The sequence below is a fragment of the Balaenoptera acutorostrata genome, chromosome 13 (genome assembly GCF_949987535.1).
Source record: "Balaenoptera acutorostrata chromosome 13, mBalAcu1.1, whole genome shotgun sequence".
Taxonomy (NCBI): Eukaryota; Metazoa; Chordata; class Mammalia; order Artiodactyla; family Balaenopteridae; genus Balaenoptera; species Balaenoptera acutorostrata.
This window is the reverse complement of record NC_080076.1, coordinates 52,543,003-52,568,770: the sequence shown is the minus strand read 5'-3', so window position 1 is coordinate 52,568,770 and position 25,768 is coordinate 52,543,003. Positions and strand designations below refer to the sequence as shown.

Below are 25,768 nucleotides of genomic sequence, written 5' to 3'. Positions count from 1 at the left end.
CTCTCGAGAGCAACGCACTTCCATTCAACCCACTTTTCACTTAACATCAATCACATGCTGCTCGTCTGCCCATATTTCTCCTGCTACACAATGATTTGGGGAGATGAAGAGATAGTACATAAAAAGAAATGTTTTATGCTATTAAGAAGAAATATATTTCATAAATCCCAAAGGGTTGTCATTTTACTCTTAGGAAAAGAACACCTTTAGACCTGCCCCCTCAGGAATGAAGTCATAGATTCATTTTTTTCCCTGTAAGGCTGAGAGTTACTGAGAGATTAAATTAGCACAGTGATGGTGGAGATGGAGCGAAGGAATGGATTCAAAGCTATATAGAAGCTGGAATGTACCAGACTCATATAATAATTGAAGGTGGGCGGCAAGGGAGAGGTGGGAGTTAATATAATTCTGAGGCATCTGGCTGGATGGAGAAGCCAGTTATGAAGAGATGAAAAGGACAAGCCTTTGGAGGGAACGAGAATGAGTGGAGTTTGTGGCATATTGAGTGACAGGTGCCTCAACCAGGTGGAAAGCTGGTGGGAGACTGTCAGGTGTCTCTGGGGGACTCAGCAGAGAGCGTGGGACTGGGGCTATTGATGTGGGAGCCCCAGTGAATACACTGTATTTAATGTTCCCCCTGTTCCGTGCAAGCCCCTAGATTAGGTGGAATAAGACATTAATTCTGCCTCCAAAAGCCCAATAACAGAGATAAGGCAACCAAGCTTTGTGGTTAAGTACTGGATTTTGGTGTCAGACTTCCTGGCTTTATCACTTACTACGTGTGTGATCTTGAATGATTATCTAACCTCCTTGTGGGTCTATTTTCTGCAGCGTAAATGAGGATATAGAACAGTAATATCTCACGGTGGTGTGAGGGTTCAATGAGGTAATAAATATAAAATCTGTGGCACATGGTAGGTGTGCAAAAACTATTAGCTGTTATCATTATTATACACACTAATAACCTAAGTGAAAGGGACAAAACGTGCTACAGGAGTGGTACGCCAGGTATTTTCCTGCTACAGAGATCGGGGGGGTTCCTCTGGAGGAGGTGATACATAGACTGGGTCTGGAGCATGGGTTGAGTTTAGATGAGTGAACGTTGTTGCTACGTGAGCAGAAGCCCAAAGCTGGGAGGCAGGGTGTGGTGGAACTCGCAGGTATAGATGCTTTGCATGCATTCTCTCTGATCTTCACAAGCCTTCACTCTCTCTCTTTCAGTTCCCACCACACCCCTATGAGAGCAGAATAGAATGCCAACTTTACACGTCAGGAAATTGAGTCTCAGAGAGGTTAAAAGAAAAATTTGCCCAAGAGCACCCAGTAAGTAAACTGTAGAGTCAGAATTGGAACTCAGGGCTACAGAATCCCAAAGAATGTGCTTTTCATAGTCACTTGCTCAGGGGGAGGTAAGCTCAGAGTCGCATGCTGCAGCCGGATCAGACAAGCCTCAGATGGCCTGATGTAATTTTGACATTTTTTCTGTAGTCAGTGTGAAGCCATTGAAAGGAGTGCTTTAAGCCATGTTTAAAGACTAATAAACTGTCAGCAGCCTATGGAATGGTTTGGCTTAGGAATGTTCTACAGACATGGCATCAAACTGGCAAAGTACTGGAATGGTCCAGGCAAGACAGTCAGCAGCCTGACTTTCAGGGAGAGGGACTGGGAGTGAAAGGGAAGGAGTGGAAACAAAATATGTCCCGGAGATGAACAGTAGGACATGGAAACAGAGCATGTGCAAGAGGCCGGGTAGGAGGATGTCCATGATGACCAAGGTGTGAGGCCTGGGTGCCTTGAAGGATGGCGCTGTCATTAAGAGAATTAAGGAAGAGTTGGTACCAAGAGTGTCTATGAAAACTGTTCATCTTGATGTTACTGCTACTGACACGCAAGAATCTTTCAGGGAGGGAGTGGGCCCCACTGGTGTGAGCCCCCGGCAGGAAGCTCCTGGAGGATACAGGTCTGGCTCTGGTTTTAAACAACTCACTTAACTTTGTGGTGATGGAACATCTCCACTCAGCAGATAACTGGTATTAAGTCTGCATCCCGAGCACCCTATCCAGGAATCTGGTCAGGTTGGAAAACCTGATCTTGAAGGAATCTGAATCTGTTAGGAAGACTTCAGCTGCTAGGGCTTAACCCTCTGTGGGGATCTATAGTGTCACATTAAGGGACAGCTGGAGGATGGGTGTGCTGCAGGCCTGGCCCGCGGGACTGGTCTCTGCTTCCCCACAGCCATCCTGGCTCCATCCCGCACAGTTTGGGGCTACGGACAGGGCGTTCCCTCACCAGAAGCACAGATCTGTGGCTTTCTCTCTCCTCTGGAAGGAAACATTTCTTAGAGGCCCCGCCCCCTGACCACCTCTTAAGGCTCATTGGCCAGGAGGGTGTCACATGCTCGTTCCTGAACCAATCCCCAGCAGGGAGAATTCCCATCACTGGCTTCCATGAATGGAGAGCCCCACTGAGCCCTGAGCCCCATGGGAGGGACTGTGGACCCCTCATCAAAATCTGGGCTTTGCAGCAGAGAAAAGAGGGGGAAGGGCTGGAGAGTCTCAGTTCCTTCCAACAACTTTTCTAGTCTCATTTGATGTTTATTATGCTTGTTTTTTCTAGTCTCATTTGATGTTTATTATGCTTGTTTTTCTGCATTAAAACTCATTCCTGTTAAAAAGTTCAAAGCATCGTCCAGGTCAGGACAGACTTCTGTGTGTGGGTCAACTCTGAGGAAAGTGGGGTCAGGCTGTGGTCCCCTCCTGTTCTCTGGGTTCTTTCAGCCCTGCTGCTAAAGCCCAAGTGAATGGCCTGGAGGGGAGATGGCAGATTGGCGGCTCCAGGTCCACTGGCTGGCTGTGTGGGCCTCAGTGCTGCTGGCCATCTGCTGGCCCTCTTGAGGGACACTGTGGTTCTTCCGAAGCTCCGCGGAGGAGAGGTGTTCTGGGTATCCACTGGTCCCACGTATAGCAGACCTGTGTAGGATGGGAATAACATGCATCCTCCCCAAGGATGAATTCATCTCTATTGAATTCAGCTCTTAGGATGAAAAATCAAAACTGAGCAAGGCACTTAGCAAGACAGGCATTTTCCAACGCTTCCCCCTGATAATCAGCTGTCCTGATTTTTTTGTTCCTCTCCCACACAGCCATTGCGTGACACACCAGCCGCCTCCCCAAGGAGCTTGAAGGTGAGGGGAGATGCCCAGTCTTGCCCACCACTTCCAGAGGCCCAGGCCAGCCACGGAGCCCTCAGGTTTGGGGACAGTCCCACCAGCCACTTGCTATTCATGCTTCCCCAGGAGTTGCTGAAACCCAGGTATTATTTCATTTTCCTGCCCCAAGCCAGCTCAGAATCTGATTCTACCCTAGGGCAGGCTAGCCGGCATGACAGCAGGCACCTGCCACCAATGAAGGGGACACTACCACGTTTGCGAGAAGGGGTGCTGGCCTACCTGAGACACAGAGCCTGGTGGCCCGAGCCTGCTTCCTCCCCGCAACTGGGAGGCACCCGTGACACGTGCTGCTCCGAGGCTGAAACAATCAGCTTGGCTCTGGTTTAGAATTGACGGTGTTCTAAAAATAAGGCTGATATTTCTTTCCAAAAGTGCTGTTTATTTCTATGATAAATCACCTTCCTTCTCCTGCATTCTACAGTTAGAGGAAAATCATTCTTTTAGGAAGACTCGGTGCCAGATCCATCATTTTTAGAGAATACCTTTGGATTTTTTTGTGCTAACAAGTTGCATCTCTTTTGGGGAGGAGGGAATGAGCAGAGATATTAATTCTGTCAGAAAAAAAAAGTAGGAAAACAAAGCTTGTCATTTTCATGTGATTCGAAGGAGACATAAATAAAAAGGTGCCCAAAATTCCTTTACGACTTCTCTACAGAGGCAGAATGGCCCAGGGGTCCAAAAGACCTGGCTTTAAGACCTTGTCTTTCAATCCACCCACTCAGCCACTTGCTGGCTGCGTGACCTCAGGCCACAGGCCAGTTCAGGTCCTGGGGATGCAGAGGTCAAGATGGGATCAGATGTGCAAGAGAGTTATTATTCCTGTGCAGAATAAAAGGGGGAGAGCAGGAGCTGGCAAGGAGAGCCTTCAGCTGAGACACAGGCCTGCGGCCTGTGAAAGGAGAGGGGAAGGCAGGTGTGGGTGGGACAAGCGTCAGACAGCAGGAAAGCTCCAAGGGACTCAGGCAGGCCGGTGGGCATCACAAGCAAAGATCACCCCGTAGCAGAGTCCAGTGTTGGGCACGATGGCCCGGCTCTAGTTCTGCCGCTGAGCTCGGTGCTTGGCTGGGGGTCACCTGTGTGCCACTGTGGTTCTGAGAGCGTGGCAGCTGCGGGCTGCCAGGCCGCCATGCCCCCGCCGCAGGATCTCCTGAAGGGAACTCTGAGTGGCAGCTCCACGGCCGCTGCAGGCTGCTGTTCAACTTTTCTAAGCCTCAGCTTCCTCTCCGTAAACTTGGCATAATTACGCCTGACTCACATGTTTTTGCAAATTGCTACACCTCTTCGAACCTCAATTTCCTCATCAGTTAAGTGGGGTTGATAATGTTTCCCTTGCAGGGAGGAGAGGTCATTGCTTGTAAGGAGCTGGCCCGTGGAGGCGCGCTCAGTAAGCAAGTGCGTGATTCACAGGCAGGTGTGAAGGCCGGAAAGGGGAGGGGCCGAGTTCTAAAGGAGACCCTCGGCCAGCTGCTGGCATCTCCAGTAGACCCATGGAAATTGTGGGGATCCCTGATTTGCCAAAACTGTGCTAGTCGGAGACAGACAGATGGCAGAAGCGGTGACCCTCTCAGCCCCTCCCGGGGCTGTTCCACTCCGCATCACTGCTCTGTTGGTCAAGCTAACCGTAATGACAACAGTCTCCCTGCAGATGCTGCCCACGCTGTCCTCTTCCCGGCCTCCCCACCCCCCGGCCCCCCTGCCTCTGCCCTCCCCCTCCCTCCGTGGCCCCTTTCTTACATCTTCTCTCTCAGCATATTTACTGTGGTGAGTTATCCGGCTTCTTCTGATGATTCGACCCCAGCATCTTCTTGTCCAACACTGAATTATATATAATAAATGGAAAAAGTAACATTCTTAAAGGAAAGCGGGAAAAAAATAATCCTTGGGAAATATAATTTAAAAATTATTTTAGTCCCCAGTATTGTAGCAATCAGAGTATATTTTCAGGATGTTGCAAGATTTGGACTATTCTATTATTCTCATTCTGGTTTCTATGCTGGAAACTTTTGGCCTCTCCTGTAAAACCCTGTACCACTATTTTAACCTCTTGGTGAATGTATAAAAATGCTACTTTGCTCTCTGCCTTTCCCTCCTGTCCTCCAGCAATAAAGACTCATAGCTACAGTGTCATATGCCGGGATTTGAAGCTACTGATGTCATTTTTGGGTGTTAGTCAGTTAGTCTTTTCTGAAAGAAAATTGCTTTAAGAAATAATTCTGGATAGCAAATGTCAAGTCTAATAACCAAGCCCACATGTGTAAAGTACTTTCATTCTGTAGCAAGTTCTACTATCCTCCTTAAATTGGCTAACCCTCGTTCTCCAAACCTCCGCACTAATACACAGCTACACCAAGAGAAATACTGAGCCGTGTCACCAGCGGGTTGGTTTAATTTCACAAATATAGATTTCTTTTGCATTCTGAAGAACTATACCCTCAAGGAAACTTGCAGATCTGAAGAATGAAAGTGCATGTCCGTGTTTGCTCAGCCTCACAGTATTAAAAAGCAAAGAGATGTAACAGTGTAATTATTTCTTCCACTTCCTGATTCTGCCTCCGCATTTTCCATTTGCCAGCATTTTCCATTTGCCATTTAATTCAATTCAGTAACTATTTCTTGAAGGCCTCCTGTGTATCCTGCACTGGGGATACAGGTTTAAGCAGGATAGACCCCGTTCCTGCCCTCTGTCTGGTGTGCACTTGGACACAAACCACAAGGAATGGGTGATGACAGCCTTTTATTTTTTCTTTTTTTGGCTGTGCTACGTGGCACGTGGAAACTTAGTTCCCCAACCAGGGATGGAACCCATGCCCCCTGCAGTGGTAGCGCAGCGTCTTAACCACTGGACCACCAGGGAAGTCCCTGATGATAGCCTATTGACACCCATATCTCCCATTACCTTTTACCAGTACACTTTTAGGCACCCCCTCAGGGCACCTACACACCACAAACCACTCAAAGAATGAACCGTCCATCGCTGCATTCCCAGTTCCCACCATGGTGCCTTGTACATACGACCCATTCATTAAATATTTGTTGAATGAACGAATAAATGGATGGATGGATGGATGGATGTGAGTTTGCATAGAAAGTAAAGCTTGCTTAGCCACACGTACCTATGATATGTAACCATCATGCAAAGGAATATGAACTTTCACTCTCTGCTTTTACTGCATGATGCTTGCTTAATTCCTGTTCCACCATAGATGAGGTATTAAGGTCCGAGAAACGTTAAGGGTAGGTGGGAGAAGGGTAGGTGGATCTGGACTTCTGTGCCACTGTGTTAAATATGTCTTACGGGAAGAAAATGCTTACCTGATGCTTAAATCAAATCCTTGTTATTCAAGTTGTCCCCCGACTTCTCCTCACAACTTTCCTCTCCCTGCATGTATACAAAGTAGAAAGCATATTCACTGGGTTTAACAATCAAGGCTGCTCGGTGAAATAAGCCAGTTGCAAAAAGACAAACACTGTGTGATTCCACTTCTATGAAGCACCTAGAATAGTTAAATTGATAGAGACAGAAAGCAGAATGGTGGTTACCAGGCGCTGGGGGGAGGAGAGAATGCAGAGTTGTTGTTTCATGTGTAGAGAGTTTCAGTTTTGCAAGGTGAAAAGAGTTCCAGAGATTGGCTGCACAACAATGTGAAGGTACTTAACACTACTGAACTGTACTCTTAAAAATGGTTAAGATGGTAAACTTTATGTTTGGTATATTTTTACCATAATTTTCTAAAATGTAGATTTTTTTTTTTAAAGTAAGGCATCTTCCTTCTTGCCATGTGCTGGGACTTAATGCCACTAGCTGAGTTTGTCATAAAACTTCCTCTTATTTCCCAATATGGTAAGGAAATTATACAACAAAACTTTTACCAGTTGAAATACAATGACTTTTAAAAATTCCCAAAGAGACAGGTCGTTTAATCAATCAGTGCCTTAGTTTATTCATTTAAATAATGAGGTTGTAGGGTTTTGCTTCTCACTGTCTCTCCCAGCTTTGGAGATTTGAAGAAACACTAAAAACCTCTTATTTTCCTTCTTCGCCTTTTGCTTTCTTTTCCCCACAGGTCACAGTTTGCCGTGGACTTGCAGACAACGGCGTCCAGAGGGCTCGTGTTTTACACAGGCACTAAGAACTCCTTTATGGCTCTTTACCTTTCGAAAGGACGTCTGGTCTTTGCACTGGGAGCAGGAGGGAAACAACTGAAGCTCAAAAGCAAAGAGAAGTGCAGTGACGGGAAGTGGCACACGGTGAGAGCTGGGGCTGCCCTAGAACCTCCGCTGGGGCCAAGTTCACTGCCAAGTAGCTGAAGACGGGAGTCTCAGCGTTCTTCCCGGCAAGAGGGCACAAGCACTGGGAGAGCTCATGTGGTCAGAGGCACCGAGCGCCCCAGCACCTCAGCCCCAGAGACTCCTGCACGTGCCATGTGTGGATGTCATCCTAAATGCCAAGACGGGCTTTCCTCCCTGCTTCTTTACCCGCCACCCCCAACCCCCCATGCACCTCCCTGGGCTACACCACTCCCCTTGCTTATTCCCACCCTTTGCTCCCTGGACCATTTCTCTCCTTCAGGACAGTTTCCAGTCTCCAGGCCCCTTGCGAGTCTGGAATGCCTTCTCTGTAGCCCAGGTGTAAGCACCCACATCCCTAGCATCTCAGCTCTTGCCTGAAGGCATCCCAGGGTTAAAGAAATACAGTTTAAGGCGAGAAGGGACCTATGTATTTTTTTTTTTTTGACGAGGGAATTTGAACTCAGAAAACTTAAGTGACTTGACAAGTTACACTCACTCAGTCATTCAACAAATATGTAATAAGCTGCCATCCTGGAGCACATAAACAAAAAAATCCCCAATATAATGTCAGCTACTGCTTTGAGAAAACACTAAAGCAAGGTAAGGAAGTGGCCGAGTAGGGAGACTGTTTCAAATAGGGCAGTAAAAGAAGGCCTCCTCCAAAAGATGACAATCATATAAAGTTATAGGAAGGATTTCCAGGCAGAAGGAACAGCAAGTACAAAGACCCTAAGTTAGGAATTAGCTGAATGAACAGAACAGAAAGGATAAGAAGTGGGATTCAAGAGTGAGGCAGGGGGACTTCCCTGGTGGCACAGTGGTTAAGAATCTACCTGCCAATGCAGGGGACACGGGTTCGAGCCCTGGTCCAGGAAGATCCCACATGCTGTGGAGCAACTAAGCCCGTGCACCACAACTACTGAGACTGTGTTCTAGAGCCCGAGAGCCACAACTACTGAAGCTCATATGCCTAGAGCCCATGCTCTGCAACAAGAGAAGCCACCACAATGAGAAGCCAGTGCTCTGCAATCAAGAGTAGCCCCCACTCGCCACAACTAGAGAAAGCCCATGCACAGCAACGAAGACCCAACGCAGCCAAAAATAAATTAATTAATTAAATAAATAAATAAATAAAGAGTGAGGCAGGCCCAGGTCATTAAGCATTGAAGGCCAAGGTGAGGATTTGGGATTTTATTCTGAGTCTCTCTGAAGCTTTTAGAGAGCCATTAGAGAAGCTTTTAGAGAAGCTAAAAAAGGAGCGTTACACAAACAGATTGATATTTTCAAAACCCTCTTTAGCTAAAGTGTCTAAAAGGGAGTAAAAATAGAAGTAAGTAGACCAGATGGATGCTATTGCCTTTGGTTCAAGAGGCTGAGATAGAGGGGGAGAGAGTAGACCACCCAGGATGTGTTCTAAAGGCAGAGCCAAGAGGGTTGGCTGATGGAAAGAGAGGAGTCAACATCAAGTCCTGTGATTTTGGGCCAGTGATTGGGTCAATAGTGGAACCTTTGCTGAGAGGGAGAAGATGGGCAGGAGGTGGGTGTCGCTGGGCAAGAATGGGAACTCTGTTGTCAACATCCTGCGGTTGAGCTGCCTATCAGACATTCAAGCCCAGGTGTCAGTAGACAGTAGAGGCCAGAGGTCACAGCTGGGCATCTACACTGGGGAGTCATTAGTGAATAGTCTCGTAGCCATGAGGTGGCAGAGTTCACACCAGAGCCCAGGGATCCTGACTTCTAGCAAAGAGTTTAAAACACTTGATCCTCTTGTTGGAAGAGGAGTAGCCATTGGCCCCTTGCTCCAGGACCCCTGCTCAGAGGAGCATGTGACCTTCTCCCGTCTCAGCTCTGCACACTCCCTTCCTTCCTCTCTGTTGCATGGATGTATGTTCATTTATGATCCTTTGGTTCTTCAGTTATTTAGCTTTTATATAAATTTCCAGGCACTTATATATTTTTGTTCACTTTTGAGAAATCTTTTTTTTTAGTTCATGTTTTAAGCTCACTCTGTTTAATATCTGACATAATCTCACAAAATGATGATGATGATGGTGACAATACTATGGGGAAAACTCTCTGATTTTTCAAAGCTACTTGAAGGGACAGAAAAACTTTAAAAAAAAATTTCCTGTGACCACTAATAAACTACAATGCCTGTTGTCAAAGGTAAGAATACGATTAACTTATTTTCTTTATCCTTAAGGTGGCGTTTGGGCAAGATGGAGAAAGGGGGCGCTTGGTTGTGGACGGTCTGAGGGCCCGGGAGGGAAGTTTGCCTGGAAATTCCACTGTCAGCCTCAGAGCACCCGTTTACCTGGGATCGTCTCCATCAGGGAAACCAAAGGTAAATAGTTATGCTTCAGGGCCACAGATAAGAACACGTCACCCTATAAGCTTTATAATCATACCATATATTCAAGGATATCAAAATACTTTAAATTATTTTAATAACTGAATCTGTATTTTTTTTTTTTTTAAGATTTTTAGAAGTTTCCTGTAATGTCTGAAACATTTATATTAACATATTTCCATACATATTTCCATACAAATACAAATATAAGATTTTTAGAAATTTCATGTAATGTCTGAAACATTTATATTAACATATTTCCATACATATTTCCATACAAATACAAATATAAGATTTTTAGAAACTTCATGTAATGTCTGAAACATTTATATTAACATATTTCCATACAAATAACCCAATGAAAGTTTAGTATTAGTTGTTTTGTTTGTTTTTTTATACTGCAGGTTCTTATTAGGCATCAGTTTTATACACATCAGTGTATACATGTCAATCCCAATCGCCCAATGCAGCACACCACCATCCCCACCTCACCGCCGTTTTCCCCCCTTGGTGTCCATATGTCCATTCTCTACATCTGCGTCTCAACTTCTGCCCTGCAAACTGGCTCATCTGTACCATTTTTCTAGGTTCCACATACATGCATTAATATACGATATTTGTTTTTCTCTTTCTGACTTACTTCACTCTGTATGACAGTCTCTAGATCCATCCACGTCTCAACAAATGACTCAATTTCGTTCCTTTTTATGGCTGAGTAATATTCCATTGTATATATGTACCACAACTTCTTTATCCATTCGTCTGTTGATGGGCATTTAGGTTGCTTCCATGACCTGGCTATTGTAAATAGTGCTGCAATGAACATTCGGGTGCATGTGTCTTTTTGAATTACAGTTTTCTCTGGGTATATGCCCAGTAGTGGGATTGCTGGGTCATATGGTAATTCTATTTTTAGTTTTTTAAGGAACCTCCATATTGTTCTCCATAGTGGCTGTATCAATTTACATTCCCACCAACAGTGCAAGAGGGTTCCCTTTTCTCCACACCCTCTCCAGCATTTGTTGTTTGTAGATTTTCTGATGATGCCCATTCTAACAGGAGTGAGGTGATACCTCATTGTAGTTTTGATTTGCATTTCTCTAATAATTAGTGATGTTGAGCATCTTTTCATGTGCTTCGTGGCCGTCTGTATGTCTTCTTTGGAGAAATGTCTATTTAGGTCTTCTGCCCATTTTTGGATTGGGGTGTTTGTTTCTTTGATATTGAGCTGAATGAGCTGTTTATATATTTTGGAGATTAATCCTTTGTCCGTTGATTCATTTGCAAATATTTTCTCCCATTCTGAGGGTTGTCTTTTCGTCTTGTTTATGGTTTCCTTTGCTGTGCAAAAGCTTTGAAGTTTCATTAGGTCCCACTTGTTTATTTTTGTTTTTATTTCCATTACTCTAGGAGGTGGATCAAAAAAGATCTTGCTGTGATTTATGTCAAAGAGTGTTCTTCCTATGTTTTCCTCTAAGAGTTTTATAGTGTCCAGTCTTATATTTAGGTCTCTAATCCATTTTGAGTTTATTTTTGTGTATGGTGTTAGGGAGTATTCTAATTTCATTCGTTTACATGTGGCTGTCCAGTTTTCCCAGCACCACTTATTGAAGAGACTGTCTTTTCTCCATTGTATATCTTTGCCTCCTTTGTCATAGATTAGTTGACCATAGGTGCGTGGGTTAATCTCTGGGCTTTCTATCTTGTTCCATTGATCTATGTTTCTGTTTTTGTGCCAGTACCATATTGTCTTGATTACTGTAGCTTTGTAGTATAGTCTGAAGTCAGGGAGTCTGATTCCTCCAGCTCCATTTTTTTGCCTCAAGACTGCTTTGGCTATTCGGGGTCTTTTGTGTCTCCATACAAATTTTAAGATGATTTGTTCTAGTTCCGTAAAAAATGCCATTGGTAATTTGATAGGGATTGCATTGAATCTGTAGATTGCTTTGGGTAGTATACTCATTTTCACAATGTTGATTCTTCCAATCCAAGAACATGGTATATCTCTCCATCTGTTGGTATCATCTTTAATTTCTTTCATCAGTGTCTTATAGTTTTCTGCATACAGGTCTTTTGTCTCCCTAGGTAGGTTTATTCCTAGGTATTTTATTCTTTTTGTTGCAATGGTAAATGGGAGTGTTTCCATAATTTCTCTTTCAGATTTTTCATCATTAGTGTATAGGAATGCAAGAGATTTCTGTGCATTAATTTTGTAACCTGCAACTTTACCATATTCATTAATTAGCTCTAGCAGTTTTCTGGTGGCAGTTTTAGGATTCTCTATGTATAGTATCATGTCATCCGCAAACAGTGACAGTTTTACTTCTTCTTTTCCAATTTGTATTCCTTTTATTTCTTTTTCTTCTCTGATTGCCGTGGCTAGGACTTCCAGAACTATGTTGAATAATAGTGGTGAGAGTGGACATCCTTGTCTCGTTCCTGATCTTAGAGGAAATGCTTTCAGTTTTTCACCATTGAGAATGATGTTTGCTGTGGGTTTGTCATATATGGCCTTTATTATGTTGAGGTAGGTTCCCTCTATGCCCACTTTCTGGAGAGTTTTTATCATAAATGGGTGTTGAATTTTGTCAAAAGCTTTTTCTGCATCTATTGAGATGATCATATGGTTTTTATTCTTCAATTTGTTAATATGGTGTATCACATTGATTGATTTGCGTATATTGAAGAATCCTTGCATCCCTGGGATAAATCCCACTTGATCGTGGTGTATGATCCTTTTAATGTGTTGTTGGATTCTGTTTGCTAGTATTTTGTTGAGGATTTTTGCATCTATATTCATCAGTGATATTGGTCTGTAATTTTCTTTTTTTGTAGTGTCTTTGTCTGGTTTTGGGATCAGGGTGATGGTGGCCTCATAGAATGAGTTTGGGAGTGTTCCTTCCTCTGCAATTTTTTGGAAGAGTTTGAGAAGAATGGGTGTTAGCTCTTCTCTAAATGTTTGATAGAATTCACCTGTGAAGCCATCTGGTCCTGGACTTTTGTTTGTTGGAAGATTTTTAATCACAGTTTCAATTTCATTACTTGTGATTGGTCTGTTCATATTTTCTGTTTCTTCCTGATTCAGTCTTGGAAGGTTATACCTTTCTAAGAATTTGTCCATTTCTTCCAGGTTGTCCATTTTATTGGCATAAAGTTGCTTGTAGTAGTCTCTTAGGATGTTTTGTATTTCTGCGGTGTCTGTTGTAACTTCTCCTTTTTCATTTCTGATTTTATTGATTTGAGTCCTCTCCCTCTTTTTCTTGATGAGTCTGGCTAATGGCTTATCAATTTTGTTTATCTTCTCAAAGAACCAACTTTTAGTTTTATTGATCTTTGCTATTGTTTTCTTTGTTTCTATTTCATTTATTTCTGCTCTGATCTTTATGATTTCTTTCCTTCTGCTAACTTTGGGTTTTGTTTGTTCTTCTTTCTCTAGTTTCTTTAGGTGTAAGGTTAGATTGTTTACTTGAGATTTTTCTTGTTTCTTTAGGTAGGCTTGTATAGCTATAAACTTCCCTCTTAGAACCGCTTTTGCTGCGTCCCATAGGTTTTGGGTCGTCGTGTTTTCATTGTCATTTGTCTCTAGGTATTTTTTTATTTCCTGTTTGATTTCTTCAGTGATCTCTTGGTTATTTAGTAACGTATTGTTTAGCCTCCATGTGTTTGTCTTTTTTACGTTTTTTTCCCTGTAATTCATTTCTAATCTCATAGCGTTGTGGTCAGAAAAGATGCTTGATATGATTTCAATTTTCTTAAATTTACTGAGGCTTGATTTGTGACCCAAGATGTGATCTATCCTGGAGAATGTTCCGTGCGCACTTGAGAAGAACGTGTAATCTGCCGTTTTTGGGTGGAATGTCCTATATATATCAATTAAATCTATCTGGTCTATTGTGTCATTTAAAGCTTCTGTTTCCTTATTTATTTTCATTTTGGATGATCTGTCCATTGGTGTAAGTGAGGTGTTAAAGTCCCCCACTATTATTGTGTTACTGTTGATTTCCTCTTTTATAGCTGTTAGCAGTTGCCTTATGTATTGAGGTGCTCCTATGTTGGGTGCATACATATTTATAATTGTTATATCTTCTTCTTGGATTGATCCCTGGATCATTATGTAGTGTCCTTCCTTGTCTCTTGTAACATTCTTTATTTTAAAGTCTATTTTATCTGATATGAGTATAGCTACTCCAGCTTTCTTTTGATTTCCATTTGCATGGAATATCTTTTTCCATCCCCTCACTTTCAGTCTGTATGCGTCCCTAGGTCTGAAGTGGGTCTCTTGTAGACAGCATATATATGGGTCTTGTTTTTGTATCCATTCAGCCAGTCTATGTCTTTTGGTTGGGGCATTTAATCCATTCACGTTTAAGGTAATTATCGATATGTATGTTCCTATGACCATTTTCTTAATTGTTTTGGGTTTGTTTTTGTAGGTCCTTTTCTTCTCTTGTGTTTCCCACTTAGAGAAGTTCCTTTAGCATTTGTTGTAGAGCTGGTTTGGTGGTGCTGAATTCTCTTAGCTTTTGCTTGTCTGTAAAGCTTTTGATTTCTCCATCAAATCTAAATGAGATCCTTGCTGGGTAGAGTAATCTTGGTTGTAGGTTCTTCCCTTTCATCACTTTAAGTATATCATGCCACTCCCTTCTGGCTTGCAGAGTTTCTGCTGAGAAATCAGCTGTTAACCTTATGGGAGTTCCCTTGTATGTTATTTGTCGTTTTTCCCTTGCTGCTTTCAGTAATTTTTCTTTGTCTTTAATTTTTGCCACTTTGATTACTATGTGTCTCGGCGTGTTTCTCCTTGGGTTTATCCTGTATGGGACTCTCTGCGCTTCCTGGACTTGGGTGGCTATTTCCTTTCCCATGTTAGGGAAGTTTTCGACTATAATCTCTTCAAATATTTTCTCTGGTCCTTTCTCTCTCTCTTCTCCTTCTGGGACCCCTATAATGCGAATGTTGTTGCGTTTAATGTTGTCCCAGAGGTCTCTTAGGCTGTCTTCATTTCTTTTCATTCTTTTTTCTTTAGTCTGTTCCACAGCAGTGAATTCCACCATTCTGTCTTCCAGGTCACTTATCCGTTCTTCTGCCTCAGTTATTCTGCTATTGATTCCTTCTAGTGTAGTTTTCATTTCAGTTATTGTATTGGTCATCTCTGTTTGTTTGTTCTTTAATTCTTCTAGGTCTTTGTTAATCATTTCTTGCATCTTCTCAATCTTTGCCTCCATTCTTATTCCGAGGTCCTGGATCATCTTCACTATCATTATTCTGAATTCTTTTTCTGGAAGGTTGCCTATCTCCACTTCATTTAGTTGTTTTTCTGGGGTTTTTTCTTGTTCCTTCATCTGGTACATAGCCCTCTGCCTTTTCATCTTCTCTGTCTTTCTGTAACTCTGAATCTGTATTTTAATGTTATTTGGTGACTAAAATAAAATTATCTCAAGAACCAAACTTGGGGAAAATTTGGGCTAAGGAGAAACTCACAAGTCTGTCTGTCCCCAAGAAGGAAGGGTGTGTACCAGGATTTGTCAGGTTCAAAGGCTCCGATGGGGCCGTGGCCCCAGGGTGGCGTTCTGTGGGTGCCCTCCCCCTGTCTTCTCCACGTGGCCAGAGTGCTCACTGCACCTGATTACTTGGGGTGGCTGAACGCCCCCGTCACTCTTCTCCCAGATTTGCCTTTTTTGCCCACAAAGTGAAGATGGCCCGTCAACAGCTCCGGCCCAGGAACTGTCCTCCTCCAAATGCGCTGCCAGGCACTGAGCCCCTCCTGCCCCTTCCCACTCCACTGGTGCCCATTCTGGTGTGATGTGTGCTAGCAGCTCGGGGGAAAGGCCGAGACTCAAATCTGAGCCAGAAATGGACGTAATCAAAGCAGGTCACTTCTGCCAGCGTGGATTCTAGGGAGTCAGGCTAACCTGGCCTTGACCTTGGTGTCTCCACAGGGCTCAGCCTGGCCCACTTGAGTTCTGAACTGTGGTTTGGGCCAAAGCCCCAGTAAGTCAAAGTACTGTTTTACTTTGTTGTATATAATAACTTTTATATATGTATCATAAATAATATATAACATAATATAGTATATGTATTATGGTATCTAATACATATATAACGTATAACATATTAATAATTGCTAAAGAGGATACTCAATGTTTGCTTTTCTGCAACCTCTGTACCTTTTTCCCTCTCAGAGAAATCACAGGATGGGGTAGTGATTCAGGGGCACAATTTGGGTGCTCTTTTGACTCAGGTAAATCACACTCAACATCCTAAAATCTGAGACAATCAGTAGCACCCCATTTACAACATCCTTTACAAGCAAGGTCCTATTCGCAGCCTTCCTTCAACCTGAGGGTGCAAACCACTGGAATACCCTCCTGCATATCCTTTCAAAGGGCGGGCAACATCCAATCAACCAGTGGCTGCCTCCAAATACCAAAACCTACAGCCAGTCTTTGGTGATTCCGTGTTAGGTTATGGCCTGAACTGGAGAGCCTGGGCGTGGTGTCAGATACAGACTCTTTGTTATACATGATGGCAAATCTGAAGAAACTAACATTTCATAGGGGGCCCAATCAGTACTTTGTTGTTGACGCTGACACCACATGCATCTATAATACCACTAGATTCCCTTAAAATTATCATGTCTTGCATCCGTCGTGTAGGATTCCAGAGTCCTAAAGGCATTTACTCCAGAAGAGAGTAGAGGGATTTCATTCAGTGATTTATTAACTTTTTTGAGAATTTCTTGAAAGTTATAGCCCCTTTCTCCAGGAAAATACAGACATCTGGTGTATAATTTAAGGGGTCAGAGAACCCCAGAAGCTCATCCCTGAGCCCCAGGTGAGGAGCCCTTGTTTCAGGCCAGCTTTAGGCAGCCATGGGGGCTCCACACAAGCCCCCTGATCCCGCACCCTGTGTCTGATCTTAACCCTGAGGCATTCGTGATTTGTTGATGGTGCACTGGGCCCAACAGTGTGGGGAGCTTTTTTACACCTCATTATTTTAGGAATGTTTTGGCCTCTTTTTTCAGCCAGCCGCCCTGCATTAAGCTATCACACAGGCTCATGAAACCCTAAGAAGTATTTTGTACCTGCAAAGAGACGGTGAGATCTGTGAACAGCAAGGTGGAAATTTCCCCTGTTGCAGCTCTGACTGTGGCCCAGGGTCAAGTCACCCTCTGTATTCTTTTTTTTTTTTTTTTTTTTAATTCCTTTTCTTCTTCTTCTTTTTTTTTTTTTTTTTTAAATTATTTGTATTTATTTATTTTTGCCTGTGTTGGGTCTTCGTTTCTGTGTGAGGGCTTTCTCTAGTTGCAGCGAGCGGGGGCCACTCCTCATCGCGGTGCGCGGGCCTCTCACTATCGCGGCCTCTCTTGTTGCGGAGCACAGGCTCCAGACGCGCAGGCTCAGCAGTTGTGGCTCACGGGCCCAGTTGCTCCGCGGCATGTGGGATCTTCCCAGACCAGGGCTCGAACCCGTGTCCCCTGCATTAGCAGGCAGATTCTCAACCACTGCGCCACCAGGGAAGCCCCCACCCTCTGTATTCTTGTTTCCACGCTAGGTAGCCATCTCCACTGCCCCTGCCCCTGCCCTTGGTTTGGTGGCACCTTCAAACTTCGACCACCCACCAAGCATCTGGTATCTGGGTTTTTTGGCACCGTGGAGGGAGCCAAAATGGAGACAGTCAAGCCCACCTGACTCTTGGAAGCAGGATGGATGAATCCCCCTCCTTCCTCCTTTTTGGGACAACTGCCCCTGCCCTTAACCTTGGCTGCGCGTGGATTTCTGGGAGTAGTGGGAAATACAGTTTGCTTTCACTTCTGCTTGGTTGCAGACCCTCCCCCAAAACAGCTTTGTGGGGTGCCTGAGGAACTTTCAGTTGGATTTGAAACCCCTGGACACCGCTTCTGCAAGCTTTGGGGTGTCTCCCTGCTTGGATGGCTCTTTGGAGAAAGGCATCTATTTTTCTCAAGAAGGAGGTCATGTCATCCTAGGTAAGGAGCAGTTTGGAAGACTTTATATCTTTATAGCTTTGATTCTGAAGAACTCTTATCCTTTTTTGGGAATTATGATGTTTAAACTATTATTTGTTTATTTTTGTTTTGAAAGCTAACTCCGTGCTTTTGGGGCCAGAATTTAAGCTTGTTTTCAGCATTCGCCCGAGAAGTCTCACTGGAATTCTAATTCACATCGGAAGTCAACCCGGGGAGCACTTATGTGTTTATATGGAGGCAGGAAAGGTGTGTAGCTGTCGGATGACATGGGAAGGGTGTGTGAATTTATATTAGAACCAGATTCCACTTCTCGAGACCATGGTAGGTGGAGTTATGGTGGAGAGTAGAATCCGATCTTGTATTTAAGAGGCCTGACTTCAGGACTAACTTACCCTTTTCCTTTAGCAAGTAATTTGGTCATCATGTTTTCTGTTCTTCATCTTTAAAATTGGGCAAATTCAAACAAGCTGGGCTGAATTCCAGCTCCACCACTTAGGTATAGGGCCCTCGGGAAGTTACCTAACCTCTCTCAGACTCAATTTCTTTATCTTTAAAATGTGGAGAATGAGGCTTATATTTAAGGGCTTTTGTCAAGAGAAGAGAAACTGCCATATACTCAATAAGTGTTCATTTTTCTCACCTCCCCTTCACCCTTGTCACACCTCTACTTTTATTCATAAGGGCAGCACCAGAATTTATGGGATGGATTTTCTCACCAGCCGTCTACACCATGTCACACCCATGCCCATGCCCCGCATCTGCTGGGTCAGTTTCAGATTCCCCTTATCCTCTCTACACAGCTCACCAAGCCCTTCTGGTCCCTGCAGCCAAGCTGGCCACAGGGTCTCCACCCAGCCTTCCTTTAGCTTTTCATGGCTTCCTTCTTCAGCCATGTGCTTTTGCTGCTCCGTCTTTCCCATTGCTCACCGGCCTACTCAATACCTTATGTTCACCACCCACTTTTAATCTCTTTCCTTTTCAAAACAATCTCTTTCAAACCAAATCCTTCCAGGAAGCCTCTCTTAGTTAAGGCCTTAAAGCAAAGATTGATAATATAGCATTTTCTTTTACCTTCATCCTTCCAGTTTATTGAATGTGAGGGAGAACTCTCAGAATAAAATACAGTAGTCAAAACTCTTGGACACTTTTTATTTAAGTTACAGCTTTAAGTCTGAGCAGGCCTCTTGCGGGCCCGAGAAGCAAGGAACTATGCTTAACGGTGGTTCAGGCAAAGCTGGCTTTTCAGGGGAGGGGTTGGGGAGCGTCTTTGGTGAGAGCTTCTGGATAGGAAATAATCCCCCCAAAATGAAATCAAGACCTGATAACCTTCCTAACAGCCGTGACACTGTTTAGCTTGAAAATTGCCTGAGAAAAGGCTGCACTGTCTGCTTACATGCAAATTAGATGTAAATTATTTATCAACATGCTTATTTTAGTCCTCTCATTTCATTGACCTTGATTCAGGCCCTGGAGAATCCTGGCCCAGAGTGGGAATGCGGGATTCTGCACAACAGCACGTTGAGTGCCTGACCCCTGACACGTGCCCAGTGCAAACTCAGTCAGTCAGCTTGCTGAATTCCTTGGACGAGAACCGTCTTTAAGTCCTGCGTTCGTGGAATTATTATAACTGGCTGCCCCTTGCAGCCGGGTGTAGGCCTCAGCCAACGTTTTTGCCTTCCAAATTGTACACGTCCTCCTAAACAGAGCTACTGTCACATGCTAATAACTAAGGCAGATCTTCGATGCTAATCAGTAACCTTTGAGTCGGGCCTGATGGGACCGGGGTAGGGAGTCAGTGGGAAAGGCTCCTTACCTTTGGCAATAACTTCAGGCCAGGCCCTAGGTTTGCAGCTCGCTTGCCTGGAAAGGGGTGCAACAGAGAGATTCTTGCAAAGCCTTAGTCCCTCTATGGTCACCTGGTGCGGGAGGGTGTACCCATATTTCAAGTGCTCCTGGGCGGTCGGGGTGCAAGGGCTGGGAAGGGAAGATGGCAGGAAGTGGGTTCCACCTGCCTTGCTGAAGGAAATAGGAAAATGCATGTGTGTTCCAGGTCACGGCCTCTGTGGGCAGTGAGGCAGGTGGGATCCTGACATCGGTCACCCCAAAGCAATCTCTGTGTGACGGACAGTGGCACTCAGTGACAGGTATGACGTCCGGTAGCCTATTGTTCACAGACTGAAACAGTCTCCCTTTCCATCTGAACTCGAACATCCCAAACGCTCCCTCAGTTCATCCATCCATTAGCGTCTGACCAGGGTCAGCCCACCAGGTTAAGGTGCTGGGAACATGTCTATTCTCAACTCCAGTCGTATTTATGTAATTCATGGCTCCAGTTCTCCATAACACACTGAGTTTTTTTTGGAACCCAGCAAACTGATAAGCTATGTTTGTTTTCAAGGTAGCATAACATTGTGATTGAGATTTTGGCTCTGAAGTCAAAGAGAACAGAGGTCAGGTCTCAGTTCCAGCCCTGTGAGACCTTGGGCAAGCTACTTAATTTCTCTTTATCTTCAGTTTTCTCATCTGTACAATGGAGGTAAAAATAGTGTACACCTCCCAGGGTTGTGAAAATTAATGGGATAATGCGTGTGAAGTGCTTAGCAGGGTCCAATATGTACTAAGTGCTCAGTAAATGTTTGCTCTTACTATCGGTAAAGTTCATTGTTGGGTTATTTTTTTCAACAACATTTAATATTAATGCCAACGATTTAGACAAACCACTTGACGGGGAACAGGCATAACCTCTCAAGTCGAATCTGCTATTTTAGGAATAACTTGAGCATATAAGTTTGGAGATACATTAACCTGTATTGGCTAAAATATCTTTTGTTAAAAGTAGCTGCCTCTTGGCTAATTTGAAAGCTAACTGCATTGCAGTTGGTTAAGATTGTTGACACCGGAGGAGTTTTATTTGGAGGGTCAAAAGCCACTGTCTTTGGAGTCCGTTTTCAGCAGTCAGTCAGTGTCTTCTTGGAAAGAACCAGAGATCATGTGAAATAAGCACTGGCCTCTGGAGACAGGAAACCAGGGCTTGAATCCCAGCTTGTTTAATTTCTAACCAAGCCATGTTGCCAATCTCCTCAATGACTGAGGGTCACAGTCTCTTATCTGAGAAACGAGAGCGATGATATCTTCCTCACAGATTCATTTTAAGGATTAGATTCTGTAATATATGTGGAAGCACCTAAACAGCACCTGGTGGGGAGAAATTCGTTGAATTTGTGTTTAGATTGGTGGAATTCCTGCGAGCCGCGCTCCCTCAGGTCCAACAGGAGTGAGTGAGAAAGAAGCCAATGATAATGCACGGTGTAGACATTATACAGTGGGCAGGGCTCTCAGGTGATAGACCTGACCTGCTTTCTTTCCCTGCAGTCACCATAAAACAGCACATCCTGCACCTGAAACTGGACGCAGACTATAGTTCCACTGCTGGACGGCACCCCGTCCCCACTGCCCGCACGCAGAAGCACCTGCACATTGGAGGTGTCCCAGGTAACCCCTGTGCTGACTTCTACACCCGTATTGTCCCACGTCAACTCTTAACATCTCCATCTTAACCCGTGGGTGGGGGCATCACATTTGCTGGGTTAGCAGCAGGGCAGCCGTTGGCTGGACCGTGTAGACAGTGAGACTCTTTCTCCAGCTTGTGGGGGAACCCGACGGCCAGCCACAGAACATTTCCCAGCAGCCCAGGCCACGGGGCTGCCGATTTCTCTTGTCCCAAGCCTATCATTTATAAGCCTCTCCTAAGAGGCTGCATGAACCTAGAAGCCTGGTATCACAAAGAATCAGAAAAGGGCCTGAGAAACTGGTCTCTCCCCTCCAGGCGCTTAGTTTTGGTGACTTAATTAAGCTTTGTGGAGCCAGAATGGGGGAATCAGGCAGGGTGAGATGGAGTCAAGTTCAAGACTGGAATTTTGCCTGGAAAGAGCTTTGTCAGCCTTCATTGTTTCATGTGCCTCCAAATGGTCTGGTGGTTAATTTTATGGGTCTTCCATGACCCATGAAAAGCACTAGAGTTCAGAGTCATTATCTATTGGTTAGGGCTGTGGAATCTCCTCCTCTGAAGGACGTGCAGAGTAGCCTTGTGGCTGACCTTTCACAGCAGGGGGTGTGCTGGGTGCCTGCTTAAAGCAGGAGAGGACTGAGAGCCCAGGTCCCTTTAGCTCTAATAAGACCGTTTCTTAACGGAGTGCGTTCACTTGACAGTATGAATGAGCCGTCAAATGCCTCTCCTTTTGTCTTGCAGCTCATTTGAAAACCCTGAAGCTTCCCTCGTGGAAATCCTTTTTTGGCTGCCTGAAGAATATTCAAGTCAACCACATTCCTGTCCCTGTCACTGAAGCCGCAGAAGTTCGGGGGACTGTCAGTCTGAATGGCTGTCCTGACCACTAACACAAACCTATCACAAGGCAAGGAAGTTCACCTCGGGAAGCACTGATTACCCAACGCCCCTCCCTCTCCCCTCTGAGGGTCGTTCTTGACTTAAGACACCATCCCCATGGGTTTATTAGCAAATCTCATTTTTAATTCCAACCACACATACCCATCATTTTGGCATTCAGCGCTACATATATATTTTACATAAAAATCCCATTTCTTGAAGAGGATGAACAAATCCTTACATGCTTCTGGTAATATCATTTTCCACTAAAAGTTTGATGTCTTTTAAAGAACATTATTTTCCACTTGTTAAACAAAATAAGTATCTTTCAAAGCACTTTAAAAATACAAAAATTTTACATGTGTTAAGATGTTATAATTTATGGGTTTAAATAAATGCAGTGTACTCTTCAAATTATGATGTTTTATTAACATGAAACGATTGGCTTGCTGGTCATTTTTAACTGTATTAATTCTTCAGCACCTGTTCAATGTGCTACGTACAACGCAGTTTTCTACAAATAATTACCAAGCACATGCTGGTGAGGTACTGTGTGTGCTCAATGTTGGATCTACAGTCAAGGAATATGCAATCCAAACGGGGAGACACATACTATTCATAAAATAGTAAGTAACAAACTGAATAAATGAACCTGTAACTCCACTTGGCTTCCCACGTACAGTCTGCTACCAACCAAGTCTAGATTATGATGATCAATTCCTTGAGGGCAAAAACTGTCTCGTAGAGGAGCTGAGATGGATGTACTGTATATACTATAATTAAAGCTTTGCATGAGAAGCTAACAGAAGTCAATGGGAAGTAGGAATCTAGTTTTATCTACAAAATAATGAACCGTGTACTAGACCAATATTATTACCCAGCACCACTCTCACTAACAAAGAAGGCTATGCAAGCACTTCTGTATCTCCTACATAGTATTTGCTCACCAGGATTAAAACAACAATTCTAAAATTTGGATACAGTAATCCTATGTGGTATCCTTACAGCTACCTGCCCTCCACCTCTGAAACTGAGGCACGTTCCCTTCAAGCCAGTGCTCTTTTATGACCCTCACACTGCAGTCCCGTGGGCATGCTTTCTACCTGCCATACCTATGCAAACATGAACCATTCTCCTGGAGAGGTAGCAAGGTCCCCATCACAGGGGGTATTCAACAGAGGCTGGCTGGTGGGCTTTAGGGATGCTATGCTGGGTCAGAGGTTGAATTTCATGACCTTAAGTCATGTGCTTTCCAAAAACATTGATTTTCAAATGAAAATTCAACCAGGTGATGACCACCGAGACCCTGAGTCTGCGTGAAGAACATCCATTTCACCTGCCTTTGGCAGGTCTACACTAAATGGCTGATTCTCTCTTCTGGGTTCGTGGTGTTGACTTAAGTGAATCTACAAAGTTATTCATTAGTACTTCCCAGATTCATTTTAAAGGGGCAGTTAAGTCTTCATTAATACCACTGCTCTTCCCTCCATTTTGTGGTAGCTGAAAGAGCAGCTGTCCATCTGCATTTGCTGAATATAATCCCAGCCACCAGAAGGCAGCAGAGGGTGTCACAGATGGAGTTAGAGACCCAGAGCCCTCAGCTTGGCTCTTCTCAGACTGTAAATGTCTGTTCTCTGAAAGGAATGCTACAGCACCTCACCTGGACCATCACGGGAATTACGTGTAAACTGGGAAGTGCATATAAATATCGCTATTATCTTCCTCCTGGCTCACAGCCTGTCACAAATTGGGCTGACCTTGGGGTGAGAGGCTTAGGGGTCAGCAGGACCACCGGTGGTTGACCTTGACCCGTTCATGACGTCTCCACAGTTGGTGTCATTCTGGTTCAGGCGAGTGGGGCCTGGATTGTGAGAAAATCAACTCACATCTCCCGAGGTGACAGTCACTTCAGGGGCACCCAGTGACTATGGAGCAATCGTGTGCCTTCATGGGCTGCCTCCTTCACCTCTTGACCTCATTCCTCAGGATGTAGGGCTGTTGGGTTTTTGCCACACTCATGATAACCCCATGTCAGAGGACAGCGGCCCCGGGCAAGACATGCTGACCTTCCCATCCTCCCAGAAAGGAAGTCACCTCACTTCCCCACAGAGAACTCTGAGTCAGCGCCTTTCTCTCTCCCACCAACCTTGCCCAGTGCTGCCCTGCAAAGAACCCCAAACCCCAACTTCTGCCATTCCCACCACATTCACTGCCCTCTCTTCCAGCTCCCCAGTTCTCTTTTTACTAATTCCAACTTTGGGTGGGTCCATGCTAGCCGCAGAAAGGCCAGATTCTCTCTCAGGAATGAGAACTTAAAGCCAGCACATGAGTGGAACCATTTTCAAATAACATTATGATATTGAATACAAATGGTATAAATATCGGTTATAGAAAAATTATAAAATCACCCATGATCTCCTCACTCAGAATTCTTTTTGAATTTGGTTATATGTCTGTTATTCGATTCTAAATGCATGTATATTTCCTTACAAAATGACAATTATACTGTAAATATTATTTTTTATGTTTTTTAAAACTATATGGTGTTTCCCAAGTCTTTGTGGAACATTCCATCAGATGAATTTATTATAATACATTTAACCAACCTCCAATTATTAGGCAACTGGGTCGTTTCAAATTTTTGCAATTATAAGCAACACCAGAGTGAATAAGTCCTGAAATGTAAACTTACTTATTTTCTTAGGATAAATTCTTAGAAGTAAAACTACTAAGTCAAAATACATGAACCTTTTTATCTTTGTTGTTAGCTATTGTCAAATTGCTTCCTAAAAGGTTCTATCCCCTTACATTCCAATCTTTTTTTAACTGACTTTAGCCCCTGACATCACTAAATATAAACTCACCAAGATCAGCTCATGGTCTTCAAAACAGGGAGCAGTGTTTGGATCAAGTCAGCTCACAGGGATCCACCATGCTCCAGGCTCATCTGAGCCAAATGCACACCACCTGGAAATGCAGGGGCAGCTGATGGGCTTTGATGGGTGATTCCGCAAAATGCCTTAAGGGAGGGAGCAGTTCAGTCCTTCCGGAAAGGAGCAAGGCACTCCTTGGAGGCTCGGAAGAGTGGAATGTGCTCCCTGAGCAGCCGCCAAACCTCAGCCATAGCAGCTTCTTCCTCCTCCAGCTTGTAAGTTTGCTTTCTTTGTGATTGAAACGTTCCTAAGGATTTGCTCAGGCAAAATTTCCAGGGCAAAAGCTCAAGTACCCATCCCTCCCATCACCTGCCCCCCAGTAGAAATCCAAAACAGGAACTCGTTTTTCTTAACATGAGTGATTATGGTAATAACAGGGGTGGTAGGTGACAGGTGTGTCATGATTCCAGTTTCTTAATTTGCCAAACAATATAACTTAACTTCTCAGCATAAAAATACTAGCATAATGTCCGCATGCCTTTGTATGGAAGGCAGAGACAGAATTGGAATATCCCTGTTAATCATTCTCAGAGTGAGAAACAATTATTCTCCCAGAGTAAAGGGCAGGGTCCTGAGATGATGAATACTATTTACTGAA

General features: G+C 44.1%; 1 protein-coding gene and 1 long non-coding RNA gene across 5 annotated transcripts in view; one reads left to right on the top strand and one right to left on the bottom strand.

The window, feature by feature from the left end:
* Nucleotides 1–22,651, top strand: part of LAMA3 (laminin subunit alpha 3) — a 241,800-nt gene extending 219,149 nt beyond the window's left edge. For all 3 annotated transcript variants that reach the window (XM_057527325.1, XM_057527324.1, XM_057527327.1), the window contains 8 exons: nucleotides 3,143–3,312; nucleotides 7,294–7,477; nucleotides 9,723–9,863; nucleotides 17,694–17,853; nucleotides 17,969–18,099; nucleotides 19,904–19,997; nucleotides 21,226–21,345; nucleotides 22,103–22,651. In XM_057527325.1, coding sequence (XP_057383308.1) covers nucleotides 3,143–3,312; nucleotides 7,294–7,477; nucleotides 9,723–9,863; nucleotides 17,694–17,853; nucleotides 17,969–18,099; nucleotides 19,904–19,997; nucleotides 21,226–21,345; nucleotides 22,103–22,248 — 1,146 coding nt within the window. In that variant the 3' untranslated portion in view covers nucleotides 22,249–22,651. The remainder of the gene's footprint in view (nucleotides 1–3,142; nucleotides 3,313–7,293; nucleotides 7,478–9,722; nucleotides 9,864–17,693; nucleotides 17,854–17,968; nucleotides 18,100–19,903; nucleotides 19,998–21,225; nucleotides 21,346–22,102) is intronic.
* On the bottom strand, nucleotides 2,895–25,362 carry LOC103005081 (uncharacterized). 2 transcript variants are annotated; one of them, XR_452500.2, is made up of 4 exons: nucleotides 25,102–25,362; nucleotides 6,542–6,608; nucleotides 4,964–5,044; nucleotides 2,895–2,969 (listed from the first exon to the last, which is right to left on the bottom strand). It is a non-coding gene; the product is annotated as an uncharacterized LOC103005081 (long non-coding RNA). The 2 variants fall into 2 exon arrangements; XR_009005122.1 differs by lacking the exon at nucleotides 2,895–2,969 and adding an exon at nucleotides 3,719–3,780.
* Between the last annotated feature and the right edge of the window lie 406 nt (nucleotides 25,363–25,768).